This window comes from Equus przewalskii, chromosome 13 (assembly GCF_037783145.1).
Source record: "Equus przewalskii isolate Varuska chromosome 13, EquPr2, whole genome shotgun sequence".
NCBI classification, from domain to species: Eukaryota; Metazoa; Chordata; class Mammalia; order Perissodactyla; family Equidae; genus Equus; species Equus przewalskii.
Genome location: NC_091843.1, coordinates 42,878,104 through 42,902,834, shown reverse-complemented (window position 1 = coordinate 42,902,834; position 24,731 = coordinate 42,878,104). Strand labels below are relative to the sequence as shown.

Genomic DNA, 24,731 nt, shown 5'->3' with positions numbered 1-24,731 from the left:
GGTTGTGCTAAGTGGACGCTGCTTTCAGCATGGCCTGACGAGTGGTGCCATGTGCATGCCCAGGATCCAAACCAGCGAAACCCTGGGCCACCAAAGCGGAGCGCGTGAACTTAACCACTCAGCCATGGGGCCTGCACCACCTTTTTCCTTTTGAACTTTTACTGTTACTACAATTTCATAGCTAAGAATGTCAGTTTCCTCCTGGATAAATCCAGGTTTGGTATCCCCAAAGGATAGCCCTTTGCCCAGTTAATGAACAATCACTTTGAATAAAGCTTTCTGCTCAATGCTAAGGAAACAAAGACAACGAAGCTCAGAGTCTCATGAGGAAGACAGAAATAAACACACCTACAAAAAGACATAAGTATAACAGACAAAATAGGAACCAAGTGTTGGGGTAGCAGAGGAGGGCAACGGTGGGTTCTGTGTGACGAGCAGTTACACAGTAGAAGAGAAATAGGGCTATGATATTTAAGTATGGATAGGACTTCTGGTAAAAAATGGAGTGAGAGGGACAATTGTGGAAGAGAGAATATCATGAGAAGATTGAGAGAGAGAAGTAGGGGCATGTGACTAAATTCGTGAAAAAAATGATACTGAGAAGTGGGGAAGAAGAGAATGGGAAAGAAAATGCCTGGAAAGGTACACTGTGAAGACTTTCCTTAGAACTCTAACCTTTATATTTGTTTTTATAAAATTTATTCAACTATTACCAAAGATATAATATTTTTCTATTCATCAACTCAATTACCGAAACATAATTTTGAAAATGGTATATACATCTAAAGACGTAAGGTATATCTCACATTTTAAGAGATAAGATAAAAGTGAACACGTATGGGGCCGGCCCCGTGGCCAAGTGGTTGAGTTCGTGCGCTCTGCTTCGGCAGCCCAGAGTTCACATCCTGGGCACAGACACAGCACCGCTCATTAGGCCATGTTGAGGTGGCGTCCCACATGCCACAACTAGAAGGATCCACAACTGAAAAAATATACAACTATGTACTGGGGAGATTTGGGGAAGGAAAAAAAAAAGAGAAGATTGGCAACAGTTGTTAGCTCAGGTGCCAATCTTAAAAAAAAAAAAAAGTGAACGTGTATTTTAATGTAAGCATCTCTGTGGTTATATAAGACAGAAGGTATGATCAAATAACCAAAGTGGAATAACAAACTGTTAAAGGTAGACTACTACTTTCAGAAGCAGTGGGCATCTTTAGGAGATGAGAACTATGAAGGGGGTCCATCCATTATCCTTAGAAGGAAATGCCTAAACAGACAACAAGGAAACTGCTATGAAATATACCTTGTTTAAAGGGTTACAAACCACTTTAGAAATTAACTTTAGAGCTCCCCAATCAAAAGGCATGTGGCTAAGATTTAAAAGGTTTATCAAACCAATATCTATAAAAGCTAATTTTTGGTAAGGAAAAGGATAATGGTCCCAAGTTAGTGGTCTCCCAAGAAAGAAGGCCCTAAATTTCAAGCTTGCGATCAGAAATAATTCAAATAAAACTCACTTTAGGAGTTGTTAAAACATAAGGTGGCTCGGGAGCAGTGCCAGTCACTCATTCTGAAATTACTAGGTTTCATTCATTGTCTTGCCATATGCAATGTCCTGGTCTGATAAAATTTCAACTTAAAACAACCTTAAGTCCTTGCTTCCAACTTAAACTTCTGGAAAAGACAGCCTACACCCAATGGCAGTATGTTCTCAACTGAGACCTTGTAGCAGCCTCCTCCATAATCTTTACTAAGCTTATATCATCCAGCTTCAGAGACTTCCAAGTCACAAAATGGGAAGTGTATGTATGTGAGAGAGAAGCAGTAAACCTCAAGCTTTATTTTTCTTTAAACCTTCTTCTAAGAGTTCCATGATGTCTAAACTACAAATTCATTTACAATCTTACCCTCTTTTTCACTCTCCCAGGCATTTCTAGAATCTCAATACATAAACTCCCAAATCTTCAAGTATCTTTGTCCCATATCTCTACCCTGTTACAGAATCTGATTTTTCAGTTGTCTGCTAGGTGTTTAAACATGGTCTTGCAAATTGCACTTTTAAACTCAAAATGTGCCACATCAACTTCAGTGAACTTTCCCCAAAACTAGCCAGTTTTCTTCAATTATCTTCAAAAATAAAAATGAGAACCTCAATATTATGGAGCGAACAGAAACACTGCAAATTGCTGTTCACATTGGCATTGCCTTTTGGGGAAAAAACTAACCAACATCTATCAAGAACATGAAAATAGTCCTAATCTTAAAAACTGGCCAGTAATTTCATTTCTGGGAATCTAGCCTAAAGAAATAATCTTAAATTCATAAAACATAGCAACAGTATCAGCGGTTACCTACAATAGTAAAAGGAAGAAAACTCTTTTAAAACCTGAGCAATAGAGAAAAGAGAACTCAGAAATAAACCTACGCATATATGCTCAATTAATTTATGACAAAGGAACCCAAGAGTATACAATGGAGAAAGGAGAGTCTCTTCAATAGATGGTGCTGGGAAAACTGAACAGCCACATGCAAAAGAATGAAACTGGACCCCTATCTTATACCATACACAAAAATCAATTCAAATTGGATTAAAGACTTGAATGTAAGATCTGAAACATAAAACTCCTAGAATAAAATATAAGGAGTAAGCTCCTAGACATAAGTGTTAGCAATGATTTTTTGGATTTGACACAAAAGACAAAGGCAATAAAAGCAAACTAAATTAAAAGGCTTCTGAACAGCAAAGGAAACCATCAGCAAAATGAAAAGGCAGCCTATAGAATGGGAGAAAATATTTGCAAAACAAAGATCTGATAAGGGGTTAATATCCAAAATATATACAGATATAATATCCAAGATATAATATCCAAAATACACAATATGTATATAATATCCAAAATATACAACTCCACAGCAAAAAAAAAAAAAATCCAATTAAAAAATGGGCAAAGGAACTGAATAGACATTTTCCCAAAGTAGACATAAAAACAGGTAGATGAAAAGGTGCTCAACATCACTAATCATCAGGCAAATGCAAATCAAAACCACAATGAGCTATCACCTCACACCCGTCAGAATGGCTATTATGAAAAAAAGACAAGAAATAACAAGTGTTGGTGAGGATGCGGAGAAAAGTGAACCTTGGTGCAGTGTGGGTGGGAATATAAATTGGTGCAGCCACTATGGAAAACGGTATGGATGTTCCTCCAAAAATTAAAATGGAACTACCATACGATCTAACAATTCCACTTCTGGGTATATATTCAAAGGAAATGAAAACAGGATATCAAAGAGATACCTGCATTCCCATGGTTTACTGCAGCATTATTCACAATAGCCAGGCGAGATAGGAAACAACCTAAATGTCCATCAATGGATGAATGTAGAGAGAAGACTTGGTGTGTGTATATACATATGTATATTTATACACACACACATATACACACAATCTAATATTATTTAGCCATGAGAAAGAAGGAAATCTTGCCATATACAACAACATGGATGGATTTAAAGGCATTATGCTAAGTGAAATAAGTCAAAAAAATACAAATACTGTCATGATCTCACTCATATGTGGAATCTAAAAAAACCAAACTTGTAGAAACAGAGAACAGACTGGTGGTTGACAGAGGTGGGGTTGTAAGGTGGGGGAAATAGGTGAAGGTGGTCAAAAGGTACAAACTTCTAGTTATAGGATAAATAAATTCTGGAGATGTAATGTACAGCATGGAGACTATACTTAACAATACTGTACTGTATATTTGGAAGTTGCTAAGCAAGAAGATCTTAAAAGTTCCCATCATAAGAAAAAAACTGGTAAGTGTGAGGTGATGGATGTTAACGAAACTTATTGTGGTAATCACTTTGCAATACAGTAGTCCCCCCTTATGTGTGGTTTTGCTTTCCATGGTTTCATTTACCTATGGTCAACCTTGGTTGGAATATATAAAATGGAAAATTCCAGAAATAAACAATTCATAAGTTTTAAATTGTGAGCCATGCTGAGTAGTGTGATGAAATCTCATGCTATCCTGCTCCGTCCAGGGTGGGACGTATATCATCCCTTTGTCCAGCATATCCATGCTGTATACACTACCCACCCATCAGTCTCTTAATAGCTGTCTTACTTATCAGATTGACTGCCGAGGTATCACAAGTGCTTGTGTTCAAATAACCCTTATTTTACTTAATAATGGCCCTAAAGCACAAGAATAGTGATGCTGGCAATTTGGATACGCCAAGAGAAGCCCTAAAGTGCTTCCTTTAAGTGAAAAGGTAAACAATCTCAACTTACTAAGGACAGACAAAAATCGTATGGTGAGGTTGCTAAGATCTACACTAACTTTTATTACAGTACAGTCATGTGTAACTTAACAAAAGGGATACATTCTGAGAAATGTGTCATTAGGTGATTTCGTAGGTGATTTTGTTGTCATGTGCACATCATAGAGTATACTTTACACAAACCTAGATGGCAGAGTCTACTACATACTGAGGCTATATAGTACTAATCTTATGGGACCACATGCATATATACAGTCTGTCATTGACTGAAAAATCGTTATGCAGTACAAGATTGTATATTGTTATAACTGTTCTATTTTATTATTAGTTATTGTTGTTAATCTCTTACTGTGCGTAACTTATAAATTAGACTTTGTCATAAGTATGTATGTATAGGGAAAAAAATAGTATATATAGGGTTTGGTAGTATCTGCGGTTTCAGGCATCTGCTGGGAGTCTTGGAACATATCCCCTATGGATAAGAGGGGACTAGCGTATATACATACAGCAAATCATCATGTTGTAACACCTTAAACCAGTACGATGTTACATGTCAATTATATATCAATAAAACTGGAAAAATAAATAAAAGTCAAGAAATAGGAGAATGGTGAGAAAAACCATATGACAAAACCATGAAATAGTAAACATTAAAAACAATGCTTAAAAAGTATATTAATAATATGGAGAAATTCTCTTATATCAACTGTTAAATGACAAAAGCAGGATTCAATAATAAATATAATACCATATATAATGTGTATACACACACACTGATACACATTTTATATATATGTACAGTACATATAAAAAATATATACATATATGTATTTACATTATATGTGTATGTACATAAAAATGTAAATTTTATTGTTTTATTATACAGTAAGGAAATTATGGCAAATCTAAATAAAAACAAAGTTTTTCAAGAAAACTTATCAAAACTATATGTGTATATAGTATATTTAAAAATATGTTTATATATTAAAAATATATGTGTGTATATATATAAAAGGCCTCAGATTTTTTTTTATGTATATATATATGGTGTGTATACACAACACACACACATATACACATACAGAATAATAATGACGACAAGAAGATACAAGGCACAGAATGCCTAAAATATATATAAAACACCACACAATATAACTCTGGTATACAAACATTAGCATCATTTCACTATAGCCAAGGAAACTGAGGCTTTATTAGATTAAATATCTTGTCTTAGGATACATAGGTAGTGAGTGGCCAAGTCTGGGTTTTATCAGACACCATATACTGCATAATGACCAGAGTTGTTTTTATATTAAAAATGGCTGCCACAGAATGGTAGAGCTGGGAAAATTTTGTTTAGCTTTCTACACATTTCAACATTTTATAAAACAAATATATATTGATCTGATAGTAAGGAAAATGAGACTTTCTCAGAAACTGGGGAGAAAAAGAAAAGACACTGCTAATTTAGTTCAGAAGAATAAGATTATATCTTTTTTTTAAAAAAGTATTATCCTCAGTATTTATGTATTAAAAGGTTCCTACATGTTTTTCCATGTAGGCACATAAAAATTAGTTCTCATATTAAATGTAATGATGATAAATATTAAGTATATAATAACTAAAACCATTAAAAATAAACCTTGTGCATAAATAGGAAAAAATGACATAAAAAATTCAAACAACCTCTTAGTGCTGAGATTAAGGTTGGTATCTTACTTTTCATTTTTTCAAAATTTTCTGTAATACTCTTTGATAATAAAATATCTTATATAATTACATGAAAATATGAGAGGGAAAGACCAGAAACTCAGTTACTAAAACAGAAGGCAGAAGACAAAATAAGCTCTTACTTTTTACCAGTGTAAAGAAAAATAAAACTAGGACCACTAATATACAAAATTCTTGAAAGCTTTGTAATGCTAGTTTTGCTTTTTGTACTCATTTTAACCTTTTGTGTGTGTATGTGAGGAACACTGGCCCTGAGCTAACATCTGCCACCAATCCTCCTCTTTTTGTTTTGTTTTGTTTTGTTTTGTTTTTTTATTGAGTTAATGATAGGTTACAATCTTGTAAAATTTCAGTTGTACATTAATGTTTGTCATTCGGTTGTAGGTGCACTACTTCACCCTTTGTGCCCACCCCCCACCCCCCCTTTCCCCTGGTATCCACTAAACTGTTCTTAGTCCGTAATTTTAAATTCCTCGTATGAGTGGAGTCATACACAGATTATCTTTCTCTCGCTGGCTTATTTCACTTAACATAATTCTCTCAAGGTCCATCCATGTTATTGCAAATGGAATGATTTTGCTCTGTTTTGCAGCTGAGTAGTATTCCATTGTATATATGTACCACATCTTCTTTATCCATTCGTCTGTTGCTGGGCACTTAGGTTGCTTCCATGTCTTGGCTATTGTAAATAATGCTGCAATGAACATTGGGGTGCATAGGACTTTTGGGATTGTTGATTCCAAGCGCTTTGGATAAACACCCAGTAGTGGGATGGCTGGATCGTATGGTAGCTCTATTTTTTATTTTTTGAGGAATCTCCATACTGTTTTCCATAGTGGCTGCACCAGTTTGCATTCCCACCAGCACTGTACGAGGGTTCCTTTTTCTCCACAACTTCTCCAACATTTGTTTCTATTAGTTTTAGATATTTTTGTCATTCTAATGGGTGTAAGGTGATATCTTAGTGTAGTTTTGATTTGCATTTCCCTGATGATCAGCGATGATGAGCATCTTTTCATGTGCCTATTGGCCATCCGTATATCTTCTTTGGAGAAATGTCTGCTTATGTCTCCAGCCCATTTTTTTGATTGGGTTGTTTGATGTTTTGTTGCTGAGTTGTGAGAGTTCTTTATATATTATGGATATTAAGCCTTTGTCAGATACATGACTTGCAAATATTTTTTCCAAGTTAGTGGGTTGTTTTTTTGTTTCAATCCTGTTTTCATTTGCCTTGAAGAAGCTCTTTAGTCTGATGAAGTCCCATTTGTTTATTCTTTTTATTGTTTCCCTTCTCTGAGAAGGCATGGTATCCGAAAAGATCCTTTTAATACTGATGTCAAAGAGTGTACTGCCTACGTTTTCTTCCACAAGCCTTATGGTTTCAGGTCTCACCTTTAGGTCTTTGATCCATTTTGAGTTTATTTTTGTGAATGGTGAAAAAGAGTGGTCAGTTTTCATCCTTTCACATGTGGCTGTCCAGTTTTCCCAGCACCATTTGTTGAAGAGACTTTCTTTCCCCCATTGTAGGCCCTCAGCTCCTTTGTCAAAGATTAGCTGTCCATAGATGTGTGGTTTTATTTCTGGGCTTTCAATTCTGTTCCATTGATCTGTGCACCTGTTTTTGTACCAGTACCATGCTGTTTTGATTACTGTAGCTTTGTAGTATGTTTTGAAGTCAGGGATTGTGATGCCTACCGTTTTGTTCTTTTTTCTCAGGATTGCTTTAGAAATTCGGGGTCTTTTGTTGCCCCATATGAATTTTAGGATTCTTTGTTCTAATTCTGTAAAGAATGTCATTGGGATTCTGATTGGGATGGCGTTGAATCTGTAGATTGCTTTAGGTAGAACAGACATTTTAACTATGTTTATTCTTCCAATCCATGTACATGGAATGTCTTTCCATCTCCTTATGTCATCATCCAATTCTCTCAGAAAGGCCTTGTAATTTTCATTATATAGGTCCTTCACTGCCTTAGTTAAATTTACCCCAAGGCATTTTATTCTTTTTGTTGCAGTTGTGAATGGTATTGTGTTCTTGAGTTCTTTTTCTGTTAGTTCATTATTGGAGTATAGAAATGCTACTGATTTATGCAAATTGATTTTATACCCTGCAACTTTACTGTAGTTGTTGATTACTTCTAACAGTTTTGCAATGGATTCTTTGGGGTTTTCTATATATAAGATCATGTCGTCTGCAAACAGCGAGAGTTTCACTTCTTCCCTCCCTATTTGGATTCCTTTTATTCCTTTTTCTTGCCTGATTGCTCTGGCCAGGACCTCCAGTAATATGTTAAATAAAAGTGGTGATAGAGGGCATCCTTGTCTCGTTCCTGTTTTCAGAGGGATGGCGTTCAGTTTTTGCCCATTGAGTATGATGTTGGCTGTGGGTTTGTCATATATGGCCTTTATTATGTTGAGGTAGTTTTCTTCTATGCCCATTTTGTTCAGAGTTTTTATCATAAATGGCTGTTGGATCTTGTCAAATGCCTTCTCTGCATCTATTGAGATGATTATGTGGTTTTTATTCCTCAGTTTGTTGATGTGGTGTATCACGTTGATTGATTTGCAGATGTTGAACCATTCCTGTGTACCTGGTATGAATCCCACCTGATCATGATGTATGATCCTTTTGATGAATTGCTGAATTCTGGTTGCCAAAATTTTGTTTAGAATTTTTGCATCTATGTTCATCAGTGATATTGGCCTGTAGTTCTCTTTTTTCGTGGTGTCCTTGTCAGGTTTTGGTATCAGCGTGATGTTGGCCTCATAGAATGTGTTAGGAAGTGTTCCATCTTCCCTAATTTTTTGGAATAGCTTGAAAAGGATAGGTATTAAACCCTCTCTGAAAGTTTGGTGGAATTCCCCAGGAAAGCCATCTGGTCCTGGGGTTTTATTCTTTGGGATGTTTTGATTGCTGTTTCGATCTCTTTCCTTGTGATTGGTCTGTTCAAATTGTCTGCCTCTTCTTGAGTGAGCTTTGGGAGATTGTAGGAGTCCAAGAATTTATCCATTTCCTCTAGGTTATCCATTCTGTTGGCATATAGTTTTTTGTAGTATTCTCTTATAATCCCTTGTATTTCTGCAGAGTCTGTTGTTATTTCTCCACGCTCATTTGTGATTTTGTTTATTTGAGCTTTCTCCTTTTTTTTCTTTGTAAGTCTGGCTAGGGGTTTCTCAATGTTATTTATCTTCTCAAAACACCAGCTCTTTGTTTCATTGATCCTTTCTACTGCCTTTTTCATTTCAATAGTACTTATTTCTGCTCTGATTTTTATTATTTCTCTCCTTCTGCTGACTCTGGGCTTCATTTGTTCTTTTTTCTCTAGTTCAGTTAGGTGTACTTTAAAGTTGCTTATTTGGGATTTTTCTTGTTTGTTAAGATGTGCCTGTATCGCGATGAATTTTCCTCTTAATACAGCTTTTGCTGTATCCCATATGAGTTGGTATAGCATGCTATCATTTTCATTTGTTTACAGGTATTTTTTGATTTCTTCTTTAATTTCTTCAATGATCCATTGCTTGTTCAGTAGTGTGTTGTTTAGTCTCCACATCTTTGTGCCTTTCTCAGCTTTTTTCTTGTAATTAATTTCTAGCCTTATAGCACTATGATCAGAGAAGATGCTTGTTATTATTTCAATTTTTTTAATCTTGTAGAGGCTTGCCTTGTTTCCCAACATATGGTCTATCCTTGAGAATGTTCCATGTGCACTTGAGAAGAATGTGTATTCAGCTCTTTTAGGGTGAAGTGATCTATATATGTCTATTAAGTCCAATTGTTTGAGTTTTTCATTTAGCTCCACTATTTCCTTGTTGCTTTTCTGTCTGGATGATCTGTCAATTGATGTGAGTGGGGTGTTGAGGTCCCCTTCTATTATTGTGTTGTTTTTAACATCTTCCTTTAGGTCTGTTAATAGTTGCTTTATGAATCTTGGTGCTCCTGTGTTGGGTGCATAGATATTTATAAGCATTATTTCTTCTTGATGAAGTGTCCCTTTGATCATTATATATTGTTCCTCTGTGTCTCTCTTTACCTGTCTTATTTTGAAATCCACTTAGTCTGATATAAGAATTGTAACACCTGCCTTTTTTTCCTTGCTGTTAGCTTGAAGTATTGTCCTCCACCCCTTCACCCTGAGCCTGTGTTTGTCCTTGGGGCTGAGGTGTGTTTCCTGGAGGCAACAAATTGTTGGGTCTTGTTCTTTAATCCATTTTGCCACTCTGTGTTTTTTTATTGGAGAGTTCAATCCATTTACATTGAGAGTGATTATTGATGCATGTGGACTTAATGCTGTCAATCTGTCCTCATTATCTTGTTTTCCTGCATTTCTTTTCCTGTGTGCTTTAGACTACCCATTTAATACTGCAATTTCTTATGCTGGGTGTCTCAGATTTTTCCTTATTTATGATTTGTGACTCTGTTCTGTATTTTATTTTAGTGTCTACCTTGAAGTTTGTATTTAGAATCTCGTGTATAATATAGTCTATTCTCTGGTGGTCTCTTACTTACTTGACCAATACTGATTTAGACCCTTTGCTCTTCCCCTCCTAAATAATTATTTTCATTTCTTATTCGAACTCGTCTTATGAATTTGTAGTTAGAGTGATAAGATCGTCCTTGCTTTGGTAGTTTTCTTACCTTCACCCTAATGCTATAGCTGAATATTTGCTATCCTGTTCTGGTTCTATCCATTGGTCTCCCTAGTCTGTAGACTGTGTCCCCTTTCTCCCTTTTTTCTCTTTTCAGGTATGAGAACCTTCTTGAGGATTTCTTGTAGTGGAGGGCTTTTAGTTACAAATTCCCCTAACTTTTGTTTGTCTGGAAAAGAGCTAATTTCTCCCTCATATCTGAAGGAAATTCTTGCTGGATAGAGTATTCTTGGCTGAAGATTTTTATCTTTTAAAGCTTTGAATATGTCACTCCATCCTCTCCTAGCTTGTAAGGTTTCTGTAGAGAAATTCGCTGACAGTCTGATAGGGGCTCCTTTATAGGTTATTCTCTTTTTTTTGTTCCTTACTTCCCTGAGTATTCTTTCCTTATCTTTCCTTTTTGCCAATTTTACTATGTGCCTTGCAGCAGGTCTTTTTACATTGACAAATCTGGGAGATCTGAAACCCTCCTCTACACACATTTCTCCATCAATCCCTAGATTTGGGAAGTTCTCTTCAATAATTTCGTTAAGCACACTTTCTGCTCCATTTTCCTTTTCCACATTCTCAGGAATTCCTATGATCCTTATGTTCTTATTCCTCATTGAATCCATTATCTCTCAGTGATTTTCCTCATTTTTTTTAATTCTTAGTTCTCTTTCTTCCTCTGTCTGGAGCCATTCAGCCTGTCTATCTTCAATTACGTTAATTTGCTCTTCTATGGTGTCTACATGGGCATTCAGGGAATCCGTATTCTGTTTCATCTGGTCCACTGTGTTTTTCATCTCTAGTAATTCTGTTTGATTCTTCTTTATGATTTCCATCTCTTTTGTGAAGTAACTCCAGAACTCGGCTTGTTTCTCTATCTTTCTCTCTACCTCATTGAGTTTTTTGATTATAGCTGCTCTGAAGCCATTATCACTTAGTTTACCTAATTCCAAGTCCTCAGGACTTAATTCTATGTTTTTATTGTTTTCCTTCTGGTCTGGGGCTTTTATAAATTGCTGGATGGTAGAGGAGCGGTTTTTTCGCATGGTGGTAGAATTCAGTTGCAGTTACAGCCTGTGGCCACTAGATGGGGGTCGAGAGCTGCGTGTTATGAGCTCTCCGCCTTCAGGCAAGATGGCTGCACCCACTGGCTTTGTTGGGAGGGAGGGGCTGCTATTCTCACGCGCCGGTCTGGATTCAGATCAGTTCTGTTCTCTGGTCTCCCGAGCCCTGGGTTTATGGGGTCCCCGCGGACAGAAGCTTTCCCCCCGTCAGCCGGTTTCCACTGTACCAGCGGCAGGAGTCCTGGAGGATCCCCTGGTCGCATGGCCCCTCCCCTGCTCCTTCCCAACCGGCCAGCAGCAATCGCAGACTCTAGGGGAGGGAGCGATGTTCTCTCCTACCGTTCCAGTGCCTCCGAGGCCGTAAGTAAGGTTTATGATCTCTGCCTTCTTGGTATTGTAAGTCTCTAACATGCTGGCATTAGATTTATTCTCTGAAATTCAGTTTTTCCAGTCCTTTGTTGTATTTTGGAGGGGAGAGAATCCCGGGTCAGCTCACCCCGCCATTTTGCTCCCACATCATCTCCACAATCAGGAATAGTCTTGACCAATCCTCCTCTTTTTGCTAAGTAAGACTGGCCCTGAGCTAACATCCATGCCTATCTTCCTCTATTTTATTTGTGGGACGCCTGCCACAGTATGGCTTGATAAGCAGTACGTAGGTCCGCACCTGGGATCTGAACCAGCAAATCCTGGGCCCCCAAAGCAGAATGTGCGAACTTAACCACTGCGCCACTGGGCTGCTCCGTTTTAACCTTTGTTCATCTGTTTGAGAGAGAGTACGGCACAGAAGCTTAACAGCATAGCTTAAGAATAGGCAGATAGGACTGATTTTAGCTCTACCAGTCCCTATCTATGTAACTTAAAAGTCTCTCTGTGCCATATCTGAAATACAGGGATGATAATAATAAGTACCTCAAAGGATTATTATAAGGTTAAGTGAGGTATCACATTTAAGTCTCTGGCACACAGTAAGGACACAGGAGGAGACAGTAACCCCTTTCAATGCCAAGCTTTCAGAGAGAACACCAAAGAACACTGTGTGAAGTAATGGGTACAGATGGAAGAAGAAAAGAAACTGAGTGACTAAGATCAGAAGTGACGAAAGATAGCAGGACACAGAGAACATTAAAAAGACCCACATGGGATTTCCTAACCAAGTAATTTAACAAATACTGAGCACTATGTCAGGCACTGGGAAGACAGAATTGAAAAAAACAGAAACAGTTCCTTCACCCTGAAGGACAAATACCATCAACTGACATAAATTCTTTCCTCTGAACCATTAAATTACTTATCAGTATCCTCCTCAGGCATTTATTTTTTTACATCTTGTACTACATTTATTCATATATTTGCCTTATTTTTTCCATTACTGAATAAATGACTTGAGGTGAGAAACTATTTCTTTTTCATCTATATATCCCTTGGAGTATTAGCACTATGTCCAGAACATAGTATGTCAGTAAATATTTATCTGATTGGTGTTAAAAGGCTGAGCAAAATAGCTTTTAAATATAAAGAAAATAAGTTCTGAGATTTTCTTTACAATGTTTGTTTTTATCTAAATTTGCCATAATTTCTCCACTATATAATAAAACACCAAGATTTACAATTTTAGGTAATTTTCTACAGACACAAAAGGTTTAAGTGTTTCTGGCTAACAATTAAGTGACTGCTTGCTCAATGAGCCATATTTTCTCACCCATGATTTCCTGGTGGGCTTTCTCTATTTCCTTTTTAACGTTTTTTTGGGGGGAGTGAGGGAAGGAGAAGTGTTTGTGTAAAAAATTACTGAAATGACACAAGGAATCAAAGGGATAAACAGAAAATTCAACAACTGGAGATTTCAATATTCCACTCTCAGTAACTGATGAAACAACTAGATAGAAAATCAGCAATGACATAGAAGTCTTGAATAATACTATCCACCAACTTGATGTGACATCTATAGAACACTCCACTCAACAACAGCAAACTATTCTTTTCAAGCACACGTGGAACATTTTCCAGGACAGACCATATGCTGGGCCATAATACAAGTCTTAATAAATTTAAAAGGATTGAAATCATACTAAGTATGTTCTCTGACCACTACAGAACTAATTTAGAAACCAACAATAAAAGGAAATTTAAAAATTCCACAAATATTTACAAATTAAACCTCACACTTCTAAATAACCCATGGGTCAAAGAAGTGGCAAGGGAAATTAGAAAATATTCTGAAGTCAAGGAAAATGAAAACACAACAGAACAGAATTTATGAGATTCCATTAGAGTAGTACTTAGAGAAAAATTTACAGCTTTAAACGCCTATATTAGAAAAGAAAAAATATTTCAAATTAATAACCTAAGCTGTCACCTTAAGAAACTAGAAAAAGAGCAAACTAATCCCAAAGCAAGCAGAAGGAAAGAAATAATAAAGACGAGGATAGAAATCAATGAAATAAAAGAAAGAAAAATAGAGAAAATCAATGAAAACAAAAGTTGTTTCCTTGAAAAGATCAACAAAATTGACAACCATCAGCTAAAATAGGAATCAGCAAACTTATTCTGTGAACAGCCAGACAGAAAACACATTTTATGCTTTAGTGGGTATAGGGTCTGTCTCAATGACAACTCTGCTGTTTAATCAGGAAAAGAGTCACAGAGCACATAAATAAATGGGTGTGGTCATGTTGCACTAAAACTTTATTTACAAAAAGCAGGCCTATTTGTGCCATAGCTTGCTGATCTGATCTTTGATGTATATGGGCCCAAAATATCTACTGATGAAGTCAAGCCATGAATGAACTCTTCTTTGGAGAATTTCCCACCTGGGGGGTGGGGGGAGGGGAGGGACAACACACAGATTATAAAATCAGCAATGAAAGGGGAGATAACCAATGACTTTATAGAAATTAAAAGAATTATAAGTGTATAGTAAGGACAACTTTATTCCAACAAATTATATCATTTAAATGAAACTGACTAGTTCCTAGAAAGACAAAATTATCAAAATTGATTCAAGAAGAAATAGAAAATCAGAATAGATCTAGATCAAGAAACTGAATTAGCAATTTAAAAAAAGAGCCCAGGCGGCTTCACTGGTGAATTCTATCAAACATTTGGAGGAAAAATAACACCAATCTTCCAGAAACTCTTCCAGAAAATAGAGGAGGGAATACTTCCCATTCATTCTATGAGGCCAGTATTATTCTGATATTAAAGCTAGACAAAGACATCACAAGAAAACTATAGACTAACACTCCTCATGAATACAGGCTCCAAAACCTCCAACAAAATATGAGTAAATAAAATACAGCAATATATAAAAAGGACTATATATCATGACTAGTGGGATTTTATCCTAGGAATACAAGGGTTGGTTTAACATCCAAAAAAAGTCAATCAATGTAATCTATCACATTACCGGTTTATTCATTTTATTTTTTTTCCTGCTTTTTTCTCCCCAAATCCCCCCAGTACACAGTTGTATACTCCAGTTGTGGATCCTTCTAGTTGTGGCATGTGGGATGTTGCCTCAACATGGCCTAATGAGAGGTGCCATGTCCGCACCCAGGATCTGAACCCTGGGCCGCCAAAGCAGAGCACTCGAACTTAACCACTCGGCCACGGGGCTGGCCCCTACATTACCAGTTTAAAGAAGAAAAATCACATGATCATTTCAACAGACACAGAGAAAGTATCTGACAAAATCCTACACTCTTTCATGATTTAAAGGGGGGTGGGGGTGGCAAAAAAACTAGGAATAGAAGGGAACTTGCTCCACCTTAGAAAGGGCATTTTTAAGAATCCTCAGCTAACCTCATACTTAATAAGGAAAGACTCAATGTTTCCCCCCTAACACCAAGAAAAAGACAAGAACATCTACTATCAGCACTTCTATGCAATACTGTACTAAAGGTTCTAGCCCACACAATCAGGCAAGAAAGAAACGAAAGGCATCCGGATTGGAAAGGAAAATATAAAACTGTCTCTTCACTGATGACAAGAGACTGTATGTAGAAAATCCTACGGAATCCACACAAAAACCTACAAGAAATAAGAGAGTTGAACAAGGTGGCAGGATATAAGATAAATACACAAAAAGCAACTATACTTCTATATAGTAGCAATGAACAATCTGAAGATGAAATTAAGAAAATAATTCCATGCACATTTAAGCATTTGCCATTTTTTTGATATTATACATAATCTAGTGATGAACATCTATGAATACATACAGTACTTTCTGTATTTCACATTTCCACTTGGCTAGATTCCTGGAACAGTCTACTTGCTTTCATGGTGACAGCTACAAACATGTAGGTATTATACATAATACCTTATGTGTATATATATGTAATAAATATATAAAGTATTATATAGTATATACTTTATAAAGTATATAATACTTTATATATAAAGTGACGGATTCAGAGAACAATGATTGTGTTACACAGTGAAGTGTGACCACAATATAAGGCAATTCTGGATACTAGTGGTTAACAGAGTTCATTCTAAATAAATTCAAGAGCAATGAAGGTACTCACCTGTACAGCGTGAGATAAATCTGACACCAGACACTGACGGAGCCTCTCGTCACTCCCAATTCCTTGAAGAACAAAGTCAGGCACATAAGACGAGCAGTAGCCACCCAACAGGGACCTCCCAAAGTTGGCGATGTTGGGCTGAACAGCACTCACTTCAATTAACTTTGACCTGGAATAAAGGTCCCAAAAGAAGGCATACCTAATTAGCAATAAACATATTTTACCAATAAAAATATTTTTGGACTCTATTAGTCCATATTTCCAGTACCATCATCTTCTATAAAATCAGAATAAAATCCTCCTTAAGTAAAAACAGCCTTACGTAGTCAATTAGACCACAAAATACTCTTTCTTATGCAGAAAAGAAGGTCTAATGAACAAATTTGTAATGAGGTAAGCATAATTATTTCATAACAGACTTTAGGAATACTGTCCCTTGTACATGTAACACATTCTTGATACAATCACATTATGAAAACCATTATCTAAAACAAGTAGTTAAATAACTCACAAATCCAAAGCTTGGTAAATAACATTTCTCAAGTATGACTCTTCTCCTCGTATACTTGCCCTAAAGTATACATTCCCTGTTTTCCTCTTAGTCTCAGCCAAATGGTTATTTCTAATCATTTCCCTTCTCAGTGATTACCTCTCTCTAGTTGCAGGCTTATTCATTCCTAAAGGGCTTGAACACTCTTAAGCAATAAGGATTCTCCTACGTACCAACAAACGCTTCCCTAACACCTTTCCAAAGTCTTTCTAGGATGCCTGTGGGGCTTAGCCTTTAATCCTTCCTATGAGTAAGAGCACACAGTAATAAAACAGAATTTGTCCAGGACAGTGATCTCTTTTAAATTAGCTACTACCAACCTTCAGAGACCAGCTAAACAAAAGAATGGAACATATTTATATAGAGCCTATTATAGGTTAAAACTTCCTACTTACCCAGGAAAAGGTATCTCATCCTCTTCTGCCCAATCTTCTTGTTCTCCTCCATAATAACTGCTTACTTGTCTAGTCATATCATGCCCTGTATCTTCACTTTCACTATCCCCAAGGGCACTATCTGAACTTTCATTTCTTGGAATGTCCCATTCAGTTCCTACAGCAATTTTTTTCTCTGAACCCTCTTTATCCCCATGGGGGACAAGAATGGAAAGTGAATCTCTTTGGTCTTGCTGAGGAAAGCAGGTTTTACATGAATCTTGGTGAACTGTTTCTACACATTTACAAAATTCATTGTTCTGTTTGCTATTTTTTGTACACAATCTCTTTGAAAACTCTAACATACAGCAGTGTTCTTTACTGTCTGTACTTGTTTTAACTGGAATATCATCAATAGTCCTGGTTTCAATTGAATCATCATTAAAATATTCATCAAATAAGCTCATGCTTTCTGGGTCTGAATGATTCCAACAGGGAAGTTCACAGGGCTCTCCAGAAACCATGTTCAGTATATCAGACTCTCCAGAATGGTCTTTACTTGTTTGTTTAGTTTCTTGATGCTGATCAATAGCCCCTGTTTCTTCCTTCAGTGGCTTGGTGTAATGCCTGGTAATCTGATCCACTACTGCCTGACTCCGGACTTCAGTATCTGAATCAGGTGACATAGAATCCCCTATCAAGAAAGTAACCTTTGTCTGGGTTCCTTCACAAGAAAAGGCAGCAGTTACAAGCTTATCTGGAGGTTTTTTTTCCACAACCATTCCTGTAGATCTCAACACTTTGCCTGTGTGATTACCTGAATCCAGCAATTCCTCACTCTGCCATGTTTCCTCTGCTGGCTCTAAGCCTGACTCAGACAATGCACATTTGTCTACAGGAGCAGATCCTGTGCAAACAACTGTCTCTAACTTAGTATCAAGGCAAGTTCTTAATTTATCTCTATACTGTTTAACATCAACAGCATTTTCTTCTTGGCAGTCAGAAGGAGAAATCATTCGGCACTCATCTGAAATTCCTAGCAGCTCCTTAGAGCTATTTTGAATATCTTCTCTCTCTTGTCGTGAAACATTCTCTACATTTTGCCCAAGGAGTGGACGACTACAATATTTACAGTTACAGTTAGGAGTCCTTGTTTCTTCTGATTCTTTAAAGAGTAAACTGCTTTTGTTTCTATGCATTGTGATAAGCACATACTCAGATTCTTCTATTTCACCTTTCTCTAACGTGGTAGTAATTACTGTGCCTGGCATAACAATGGCTTCATCTTCTCCGTTTTCTAAAAGATGGGTTTCCTGAAGTTCAGAGCATCTTATGAAATAAGTAAGAAAATAAAGCAGCCTCTGGACCATGTCTTGTCGTTTGCCAACTACCACAGTCCTTGCTAATCGTACAGGAGAGCCAATAGCGCCATACAAGTCGCCTGCAATGGAAAAATCAGTTAATGGACATATCCTCTACTCATGCAGCTAAGCAGGCTATTTTCAATTATCAGAAACCTACTCTCATTGTATGAGAGGTACTTCTGGTTTTACTTTTGTTCTTTCATAGGTGAGACTATTCAGGAGAGTAAGATGAGATGAATGGTCTTAGCCAAAGAAAAAGGTGACTAAAGAGGTTTTCTAGCTTCCTCCTCAAGCAGCTACTGTGGTTCTGAAACCACAAGCAAAGAGTCAGTTGTGAGGGTCACGTTTACCAAGAATGTTCTCTGTGCCAGGCTCCACGCAGAGCACTTCATCTAGATGGAGAAGTACTGCCTGAAGTACTATGTGCAAAAGGATTCTGTAACTGCCTCCAATGCAGATAAGAGGAAGCACATTATCTGCTGTGGTACAAGGAGAGGAAGGGAGTAGTGGTGGAATGGAGAAGAGCTAGAGTAGTCACATTATACACTTAACCTTCCTTGATTTAAATCATATCCCTGAACCGTAACTGTTGCTGCCCTACCCAGGACCCCACACTAGCTCTCAGATTTTAAAAGCTCATTTTCCCTTCCATTCCCTAGAGGGCTGGGTACTCAGGAATAGACCATAAAAGGCAGGAAGAGTGAGACCTATGCTGACTAAGAGGAGAAGAAAGGGCAACATATTTATCCATGTGGTTCACTTTCACTTTTGTATTCATACTAGACATGAACAGCCATTATATTAAAAAAAAAAGGAGGGGAGGAGGATCTAGAAGTTTTCAATGTCAATATAAATGTATATTTACACTATAGCTCAAATGAAATCAACAAAGAAACAGGTGCCAAAACACACTTAAAAATGGAGAATACAGTCATTAATTTTAATTTAACTCAATTTTCTTCAAGTTGTCAGTATACACATTTAAAAACTTTTATTTTTACTTTAAAAGAACCTCACAATTTTTAAAGGAACAAACATAAACAGGCGTCAAATAAATATATGCTATAGATAGTATTATGAACCTGCTTTGGCACAGCAAGTGAGTCTTTCATGACTGGTTCCACTTTACTTTTCCGGGCTTATCTTCTTATAGTTACCCTTTTTCATCTTTATTCACCCAAAGTCCCACTTAAAGTAGACTACTTAAACTGAACCACTGAACAAGCTCAGAACTTTTAACACCTAGACTCCTTTACTCATGCAGTGTACACGCATGCCTTGGAGATATTGTGAGTTCAGTTCCAGATCACTGCAATAAAGTGACATGAATTTTTTGGTTTCCCAGCACATACAAAATCTATGTTTATACTATACTGTAGACTATTAAGTGTGCAACAGCATTATGTCTAAAACAACAATGTATATACATTCATTAAAAAAATTCTTTATTGCTCAAAAATGCTAACCATCATCTGAACCTTCAGCAAATCATAATCTTTCTGCTGGTGGAGAGTCTTGTAAAAAAACACAGTATCTTTGAAGCACGATAAAGCAAAGCACAATAAAATGAAGTATGCCTGTACTTTCAATTCCCTCTGTATCCCTGCCAGCAACCTCCCTTGGGCAAAAGTAAGCTTCCCTAATTAAACACTCACTAAACTTTTCATTTCCCTTATAGTTCTGCTTTGAACTATTATTGCCTACATACATATTACCTACAGTATTAGACTATCAACTTCTTGAGGGTAAGGACTAGATATTCATCTTTATACCCTGTAACACTCTTTGCACAGAGCCTTAGATATATTATGCACTCAATAAAAGATTGTAGAATTGAAAACAGATTTGAAATGTCCAAATCAAAAAAGCATACTACTGAGGCCGACCCGGTGGTGCAGTGGTTAAGTGCGCATGTTCCACTTTGGCAGCCCGGGTCTTGCCAGGCGGATCCCGGGTGCAGACGTGGCCCCACTTGGCAAGCCATGCTGTGGTAGGTATCCCACATGTAAAGTAGAGGAAGATGGGCATGGATGTTAGCTCAGGGCCAGTCTTCCTCAGCAAAAAGAGGAGGACTTGGAGCAGATGTTAGCTCAGGGCTAATCTTCCTCAAAAAAAAAAAAGAGTATACTACTGAATTACTTGATTTGAAAAAAGGTATGTTAATCTCCATACAATGGACTACTACTCATCACTAAAAAGGAATGAATTATTAATACATATGACATAGGTGAATCTCAAAATAATTACACTGAACAAAAGAAGTCAGACCAAAAGAAGCATGTACTGTGTGATTCCATTTATATAAAACTCTAGAAAATGTGAACCAATCTACAGTGACAGAAAGCAGACCAGTGACTGCCTGGGTATGGGGTGAACAGGAATGGCAGGGAGGAATCAAGGGAGGGCTTACAAAAGGTCACGAGGAAACTTGTGGAAGTGATGAATACGTTCACCATCTTGATTTTCATGATGGTTTCAGAAGCACATATATTTTGACATAGTATATATCAAAACTTACAAAAGTGTACACTTTATCTATGTGTTTGTTGTATGTCAATTATTCCTCAATTAAGAAGAAAGAAGGAAAGGAGGGAGGGATGGAGGTTACATGGATAAGCCACAGGACAATCTACTTGGCAAGCTCACTCACCAGCACAACCTAAGGAAAGTTTCTACCAGGTCACTAAAATGTTCTCATCTTATTCCTCCCTCATCACCTAATAGCAATAGAGTAAGAGTAGGAGTAGCAGCAGCTACATTTACCAGACACTGTCCTAAGCACTTTACATATATTATCTCATTTAACTTTTACAATTTATGAAGTATGTGCTATCTATTATTATTCCCATTTCATAAATAAGGAAACCGAGATTCAACCATGGTCTGCCTGACTCTATGGCCTGTGCTTTTAAGCATTATGCTACACTTTCTTCCTAATAACTGTCAACTCATCAACTATCCCCTCTCTCCTCTGTTACCCATTTATTTAGTGGGGCCTAATATTAGGGGAAAATTTTCCAAAACTACTCAACGAACAAAAACGGAACAACAGAAAATTCAGTGACTGTTTCCCCACTAACCAGATTTATTCTACCTATCACAGGTGACTTTATTGATTCATTCTATCTAGGCAAAGTACCTAATGCAAAACACCATGAAGATCCTGAAGTTACTAGTAAACTATCCATCATCCTGTTCCTCTTGCTCCAGCTGCAGTTCTCTGTCTATAAGGAATGATGTCAGGCATAAGACAATTTAGCAGACACGAAAGGACAAGTAAAGAAAAGGTGTTTTAGACTGAAGGAGGTTAAAGAGAGCATTTTCTTTCTTTATTCTTGTTTTTGCTATAAAATAATACCAGACGGTTACACCAAAGTCTAAGTATAATGCATAATGTAATGGTTTTCAGACTACCTACCCAGTTGCGCCCAAAGTGGGTTATATGGATGAGTCTTTGCCAACATGTCCACACTCTGAGAGGAATGTTTTTCTAAAAATATTTTTATCGGTGGTTGTCCATTTGGCATGACTGTTGGAACCCAGGCAAGATGATTGGTCAGAACTGCAGTAATGAGTGCTGGCAAGAATCTGAAAATAAAATGCATGCCATCACATTCCAATCTGCCTTCATGAAACCTTAGGTAAAATGTAGTAACAGAATAAAGCAGAGAGAGTGTATATTCTCATGTGGCTAAAAAGCATAAAAAAGGAGACAAAAGAAGAAACAATACGTATATCACTAGGATGAAAATGAAAGTTAATACATTCTTGGTTAGGTAGGAGTTAAAGAAAATCCTTAAAGACAGCATTCACACAGAGCTATTTGTGATCATAATTACAAAACAAAAAGGCCACTCTACTTGAAAAGCTATGGATTCTTTTCAGTGTTTAACCTGCAAAATTTTATTAATGAATCAATCAGGTCTATACATTTCCAAATTACTGAATGCAAAAGTGAAGGAAAATACTAGGCAAACTTTGTCACTATCAAAGAGAATAAAAACATCTGAATTACTCATCTGGATTCTAGGAATTTGATGAATGGTAAGAAAAGAACAATATGATAAAATACCACATTAAAAATGTATCTCTGGAATCCTGGCACTTCCTTCTATTTTTTTCACTTCTTTTCTATGGAATGAAACTGTAAGTGGATAAAATTTATAAAATATAGGAAGTCTCAGAAAGTTTCATTAGATGTCAGGAATTTTAACTTAATACATAATTTAAAACATTTTTACTGTTTTTCATTCATCAGGTTCTGTAACTTTCTTCCATGTCCCATCTTTTAATTATCTTTTAGAATTCTGTTTTGATTATTAATAATATGAAATAATACCTAAGATAATGGTTAATTCTTTCACCTTTGTAATTGGGTTTGATCACAATCTAGATACTTAGTTAGATTAAATAATAGCTAAGATAGCACAGATAGATAGAGAGGGAGGGAGGGAGGGAGAAAAGGAGGGAGGTAGATAGAGTAAGCCATTACTGATTTTTGGAAGCATTCTCCATTAGAAAAGTGAACTCCTTCATGAAACGATGGCAAAGTTGATTCTTCTCTGGAGTCCCCGACATCATTGTAAGCCAGACAGGCTCTCCAATTCGTGGCATTGTATAAAGATTACAAATTGTTGTTCTAAAAAGAGGAAAACACATTAAGAAATTCATAGTGCCCAGAATTACATACTCTTAAAATAAAGTTTATGTTGCCACCCCTAGATTTATTAAAGCTTCTCAGAGAAGATAATCAATCAGTTGTTCCTTCTTTGTCATCAGCATAGTGCCACGAGAAATGTTCTGTACAAGAACTCAAAGCATTTTGGCTCTGGTCCTGGCTCTGCCCCCAATGACTGCATGCACTCAGGTAAATTATTTCCCTACTTTAAGGATGAGTTTCCTCCACTTATAAAATGAAAGGATAGGACTAGATAATTTCTAACGCCCCTTTTAGTTCTATATTTCTAAGGCATATTCTGTATTTAAACATACAGCAAATAATGCACAACACAGAAAAAAATATTTTAAATGGGGTAACAGCTTATCCATATACCCACTCAAAACTACAGCTTATCGACATAAGTTTGTTGCCTTTGCAGAGACTCTTTAGTAAAGTTCTGAAGGACAATGAGAATACTATACCTGCACACTATATTTTATGACTTTCTCAACTCTCTGAAGTTTTTCCTTGAATCAACACAAGTGAGCATCATTGCACAATTATGATAGTGCTTTTCCGGCTGTCTGCTGTATTTATTTAGACAACAGCTAGTCCTGTGACTTGCACTCTCTCCTGAAGGCTTCAAGGATATCTTTAAGATGTCAGTTCTTTCCCTTTTACATTAAAACCTATTCAGCAGAGTTCTTTATACTCACTAGACTAAGCAACTCCTGCAAAGTCGGGGTTTACAAAACTAGTCAATCTCTCAGAAGCTACAGAATGGTGTCCCACTTTCTACTGTCTAGGACAGTGCTGTCTAAGAGAACTTCGGGCAATGATGGGAACGCTCTATACCTGTGCTGTCCAATACAGTAGTCACTAGCCATATGTAGTTACTGAACACTTAAGATGTGGCCAGTATGACAGAGGAATTGGATTTTAAATTTTATTAGATTAATTTAAGTGGCTAACAGCTACTACATTAGAGAATACAGCTGTAGAAAGTTTTCTAAGATCTCCACAAGCTCTGATACCTACCTCAGCATAATTCTCTACCACCTAGAATACAAACAGGAAAAGAGTTCCCTTGTCTGTACAAGTTTTATTGAATAACAACACAATATAAACACAATATATTACAATGGATAAAAATAACAAATACAGGTCACACTGAGTTCTCAGCAGAGCATAAAATCATTGTTGAGTACTTAAATGGAAAAGAATGAAAGGCATTTTATAGAGAAAAATATAACTAAAATATAAACTAGGGATATGTCAAAATGCTTATTTTTAAAGCCTATTAAGGACATCCAGACAAGATGGAAAACTGAGCACAAATGTTTATCCTCTTTCAGTTCTGATGTCCCAACTGGACACCAGTTAAAGATTTGAAAACAGATACATCACTACAAAAAATAGAACTGGAGAGGAACCTTAGTGAAAATTAAAATTACAAATTTAATAAAATTCTAGAAGACAAAACAGAAAGAGGAATGTTAACTCAAGTAGTAGGGTAGAGGAAGATATGGATTAT

General features: G+C 36.6%; 1 protein-coding gene across 6 annotated transcripts in view; it reads right to left on the bottom strand.

Annotated features, from left to right (window-relative positions):
- Positions 1–24,731, bottom strand: part of FNIP1 (folliculin interacting protein 1) — a 130,010-nt gene that overhangs the window by 10,056 nt on the left and 95,223 nt on the right. For all 6 annotated transcript variants that reach the window (XM_008528731.2, XM_008528732.2, XM_070571201.1 and 3 more), the window contains 4 exons: positions 23,030–23,176; positions 21,956–22,125; positions 17,195–18,614; positions 16,250–16,418 (listed from right to left, as the gene is read on the bottom strand). In XM_008528731.2, the coding sequence (XP_008526953.2) occupies positions 16,250–16,418; positions 17,195–18,614; positions 21,956–22,125; positions 23,030–23,176 (1,906 nt within the window). The remainder of the gene's footprint in view (positions 1–16,249; positions 16,419–17,194; positions 18,615–21,955; positions 22,126–23,029; positions 23,177–24,731) is intronic.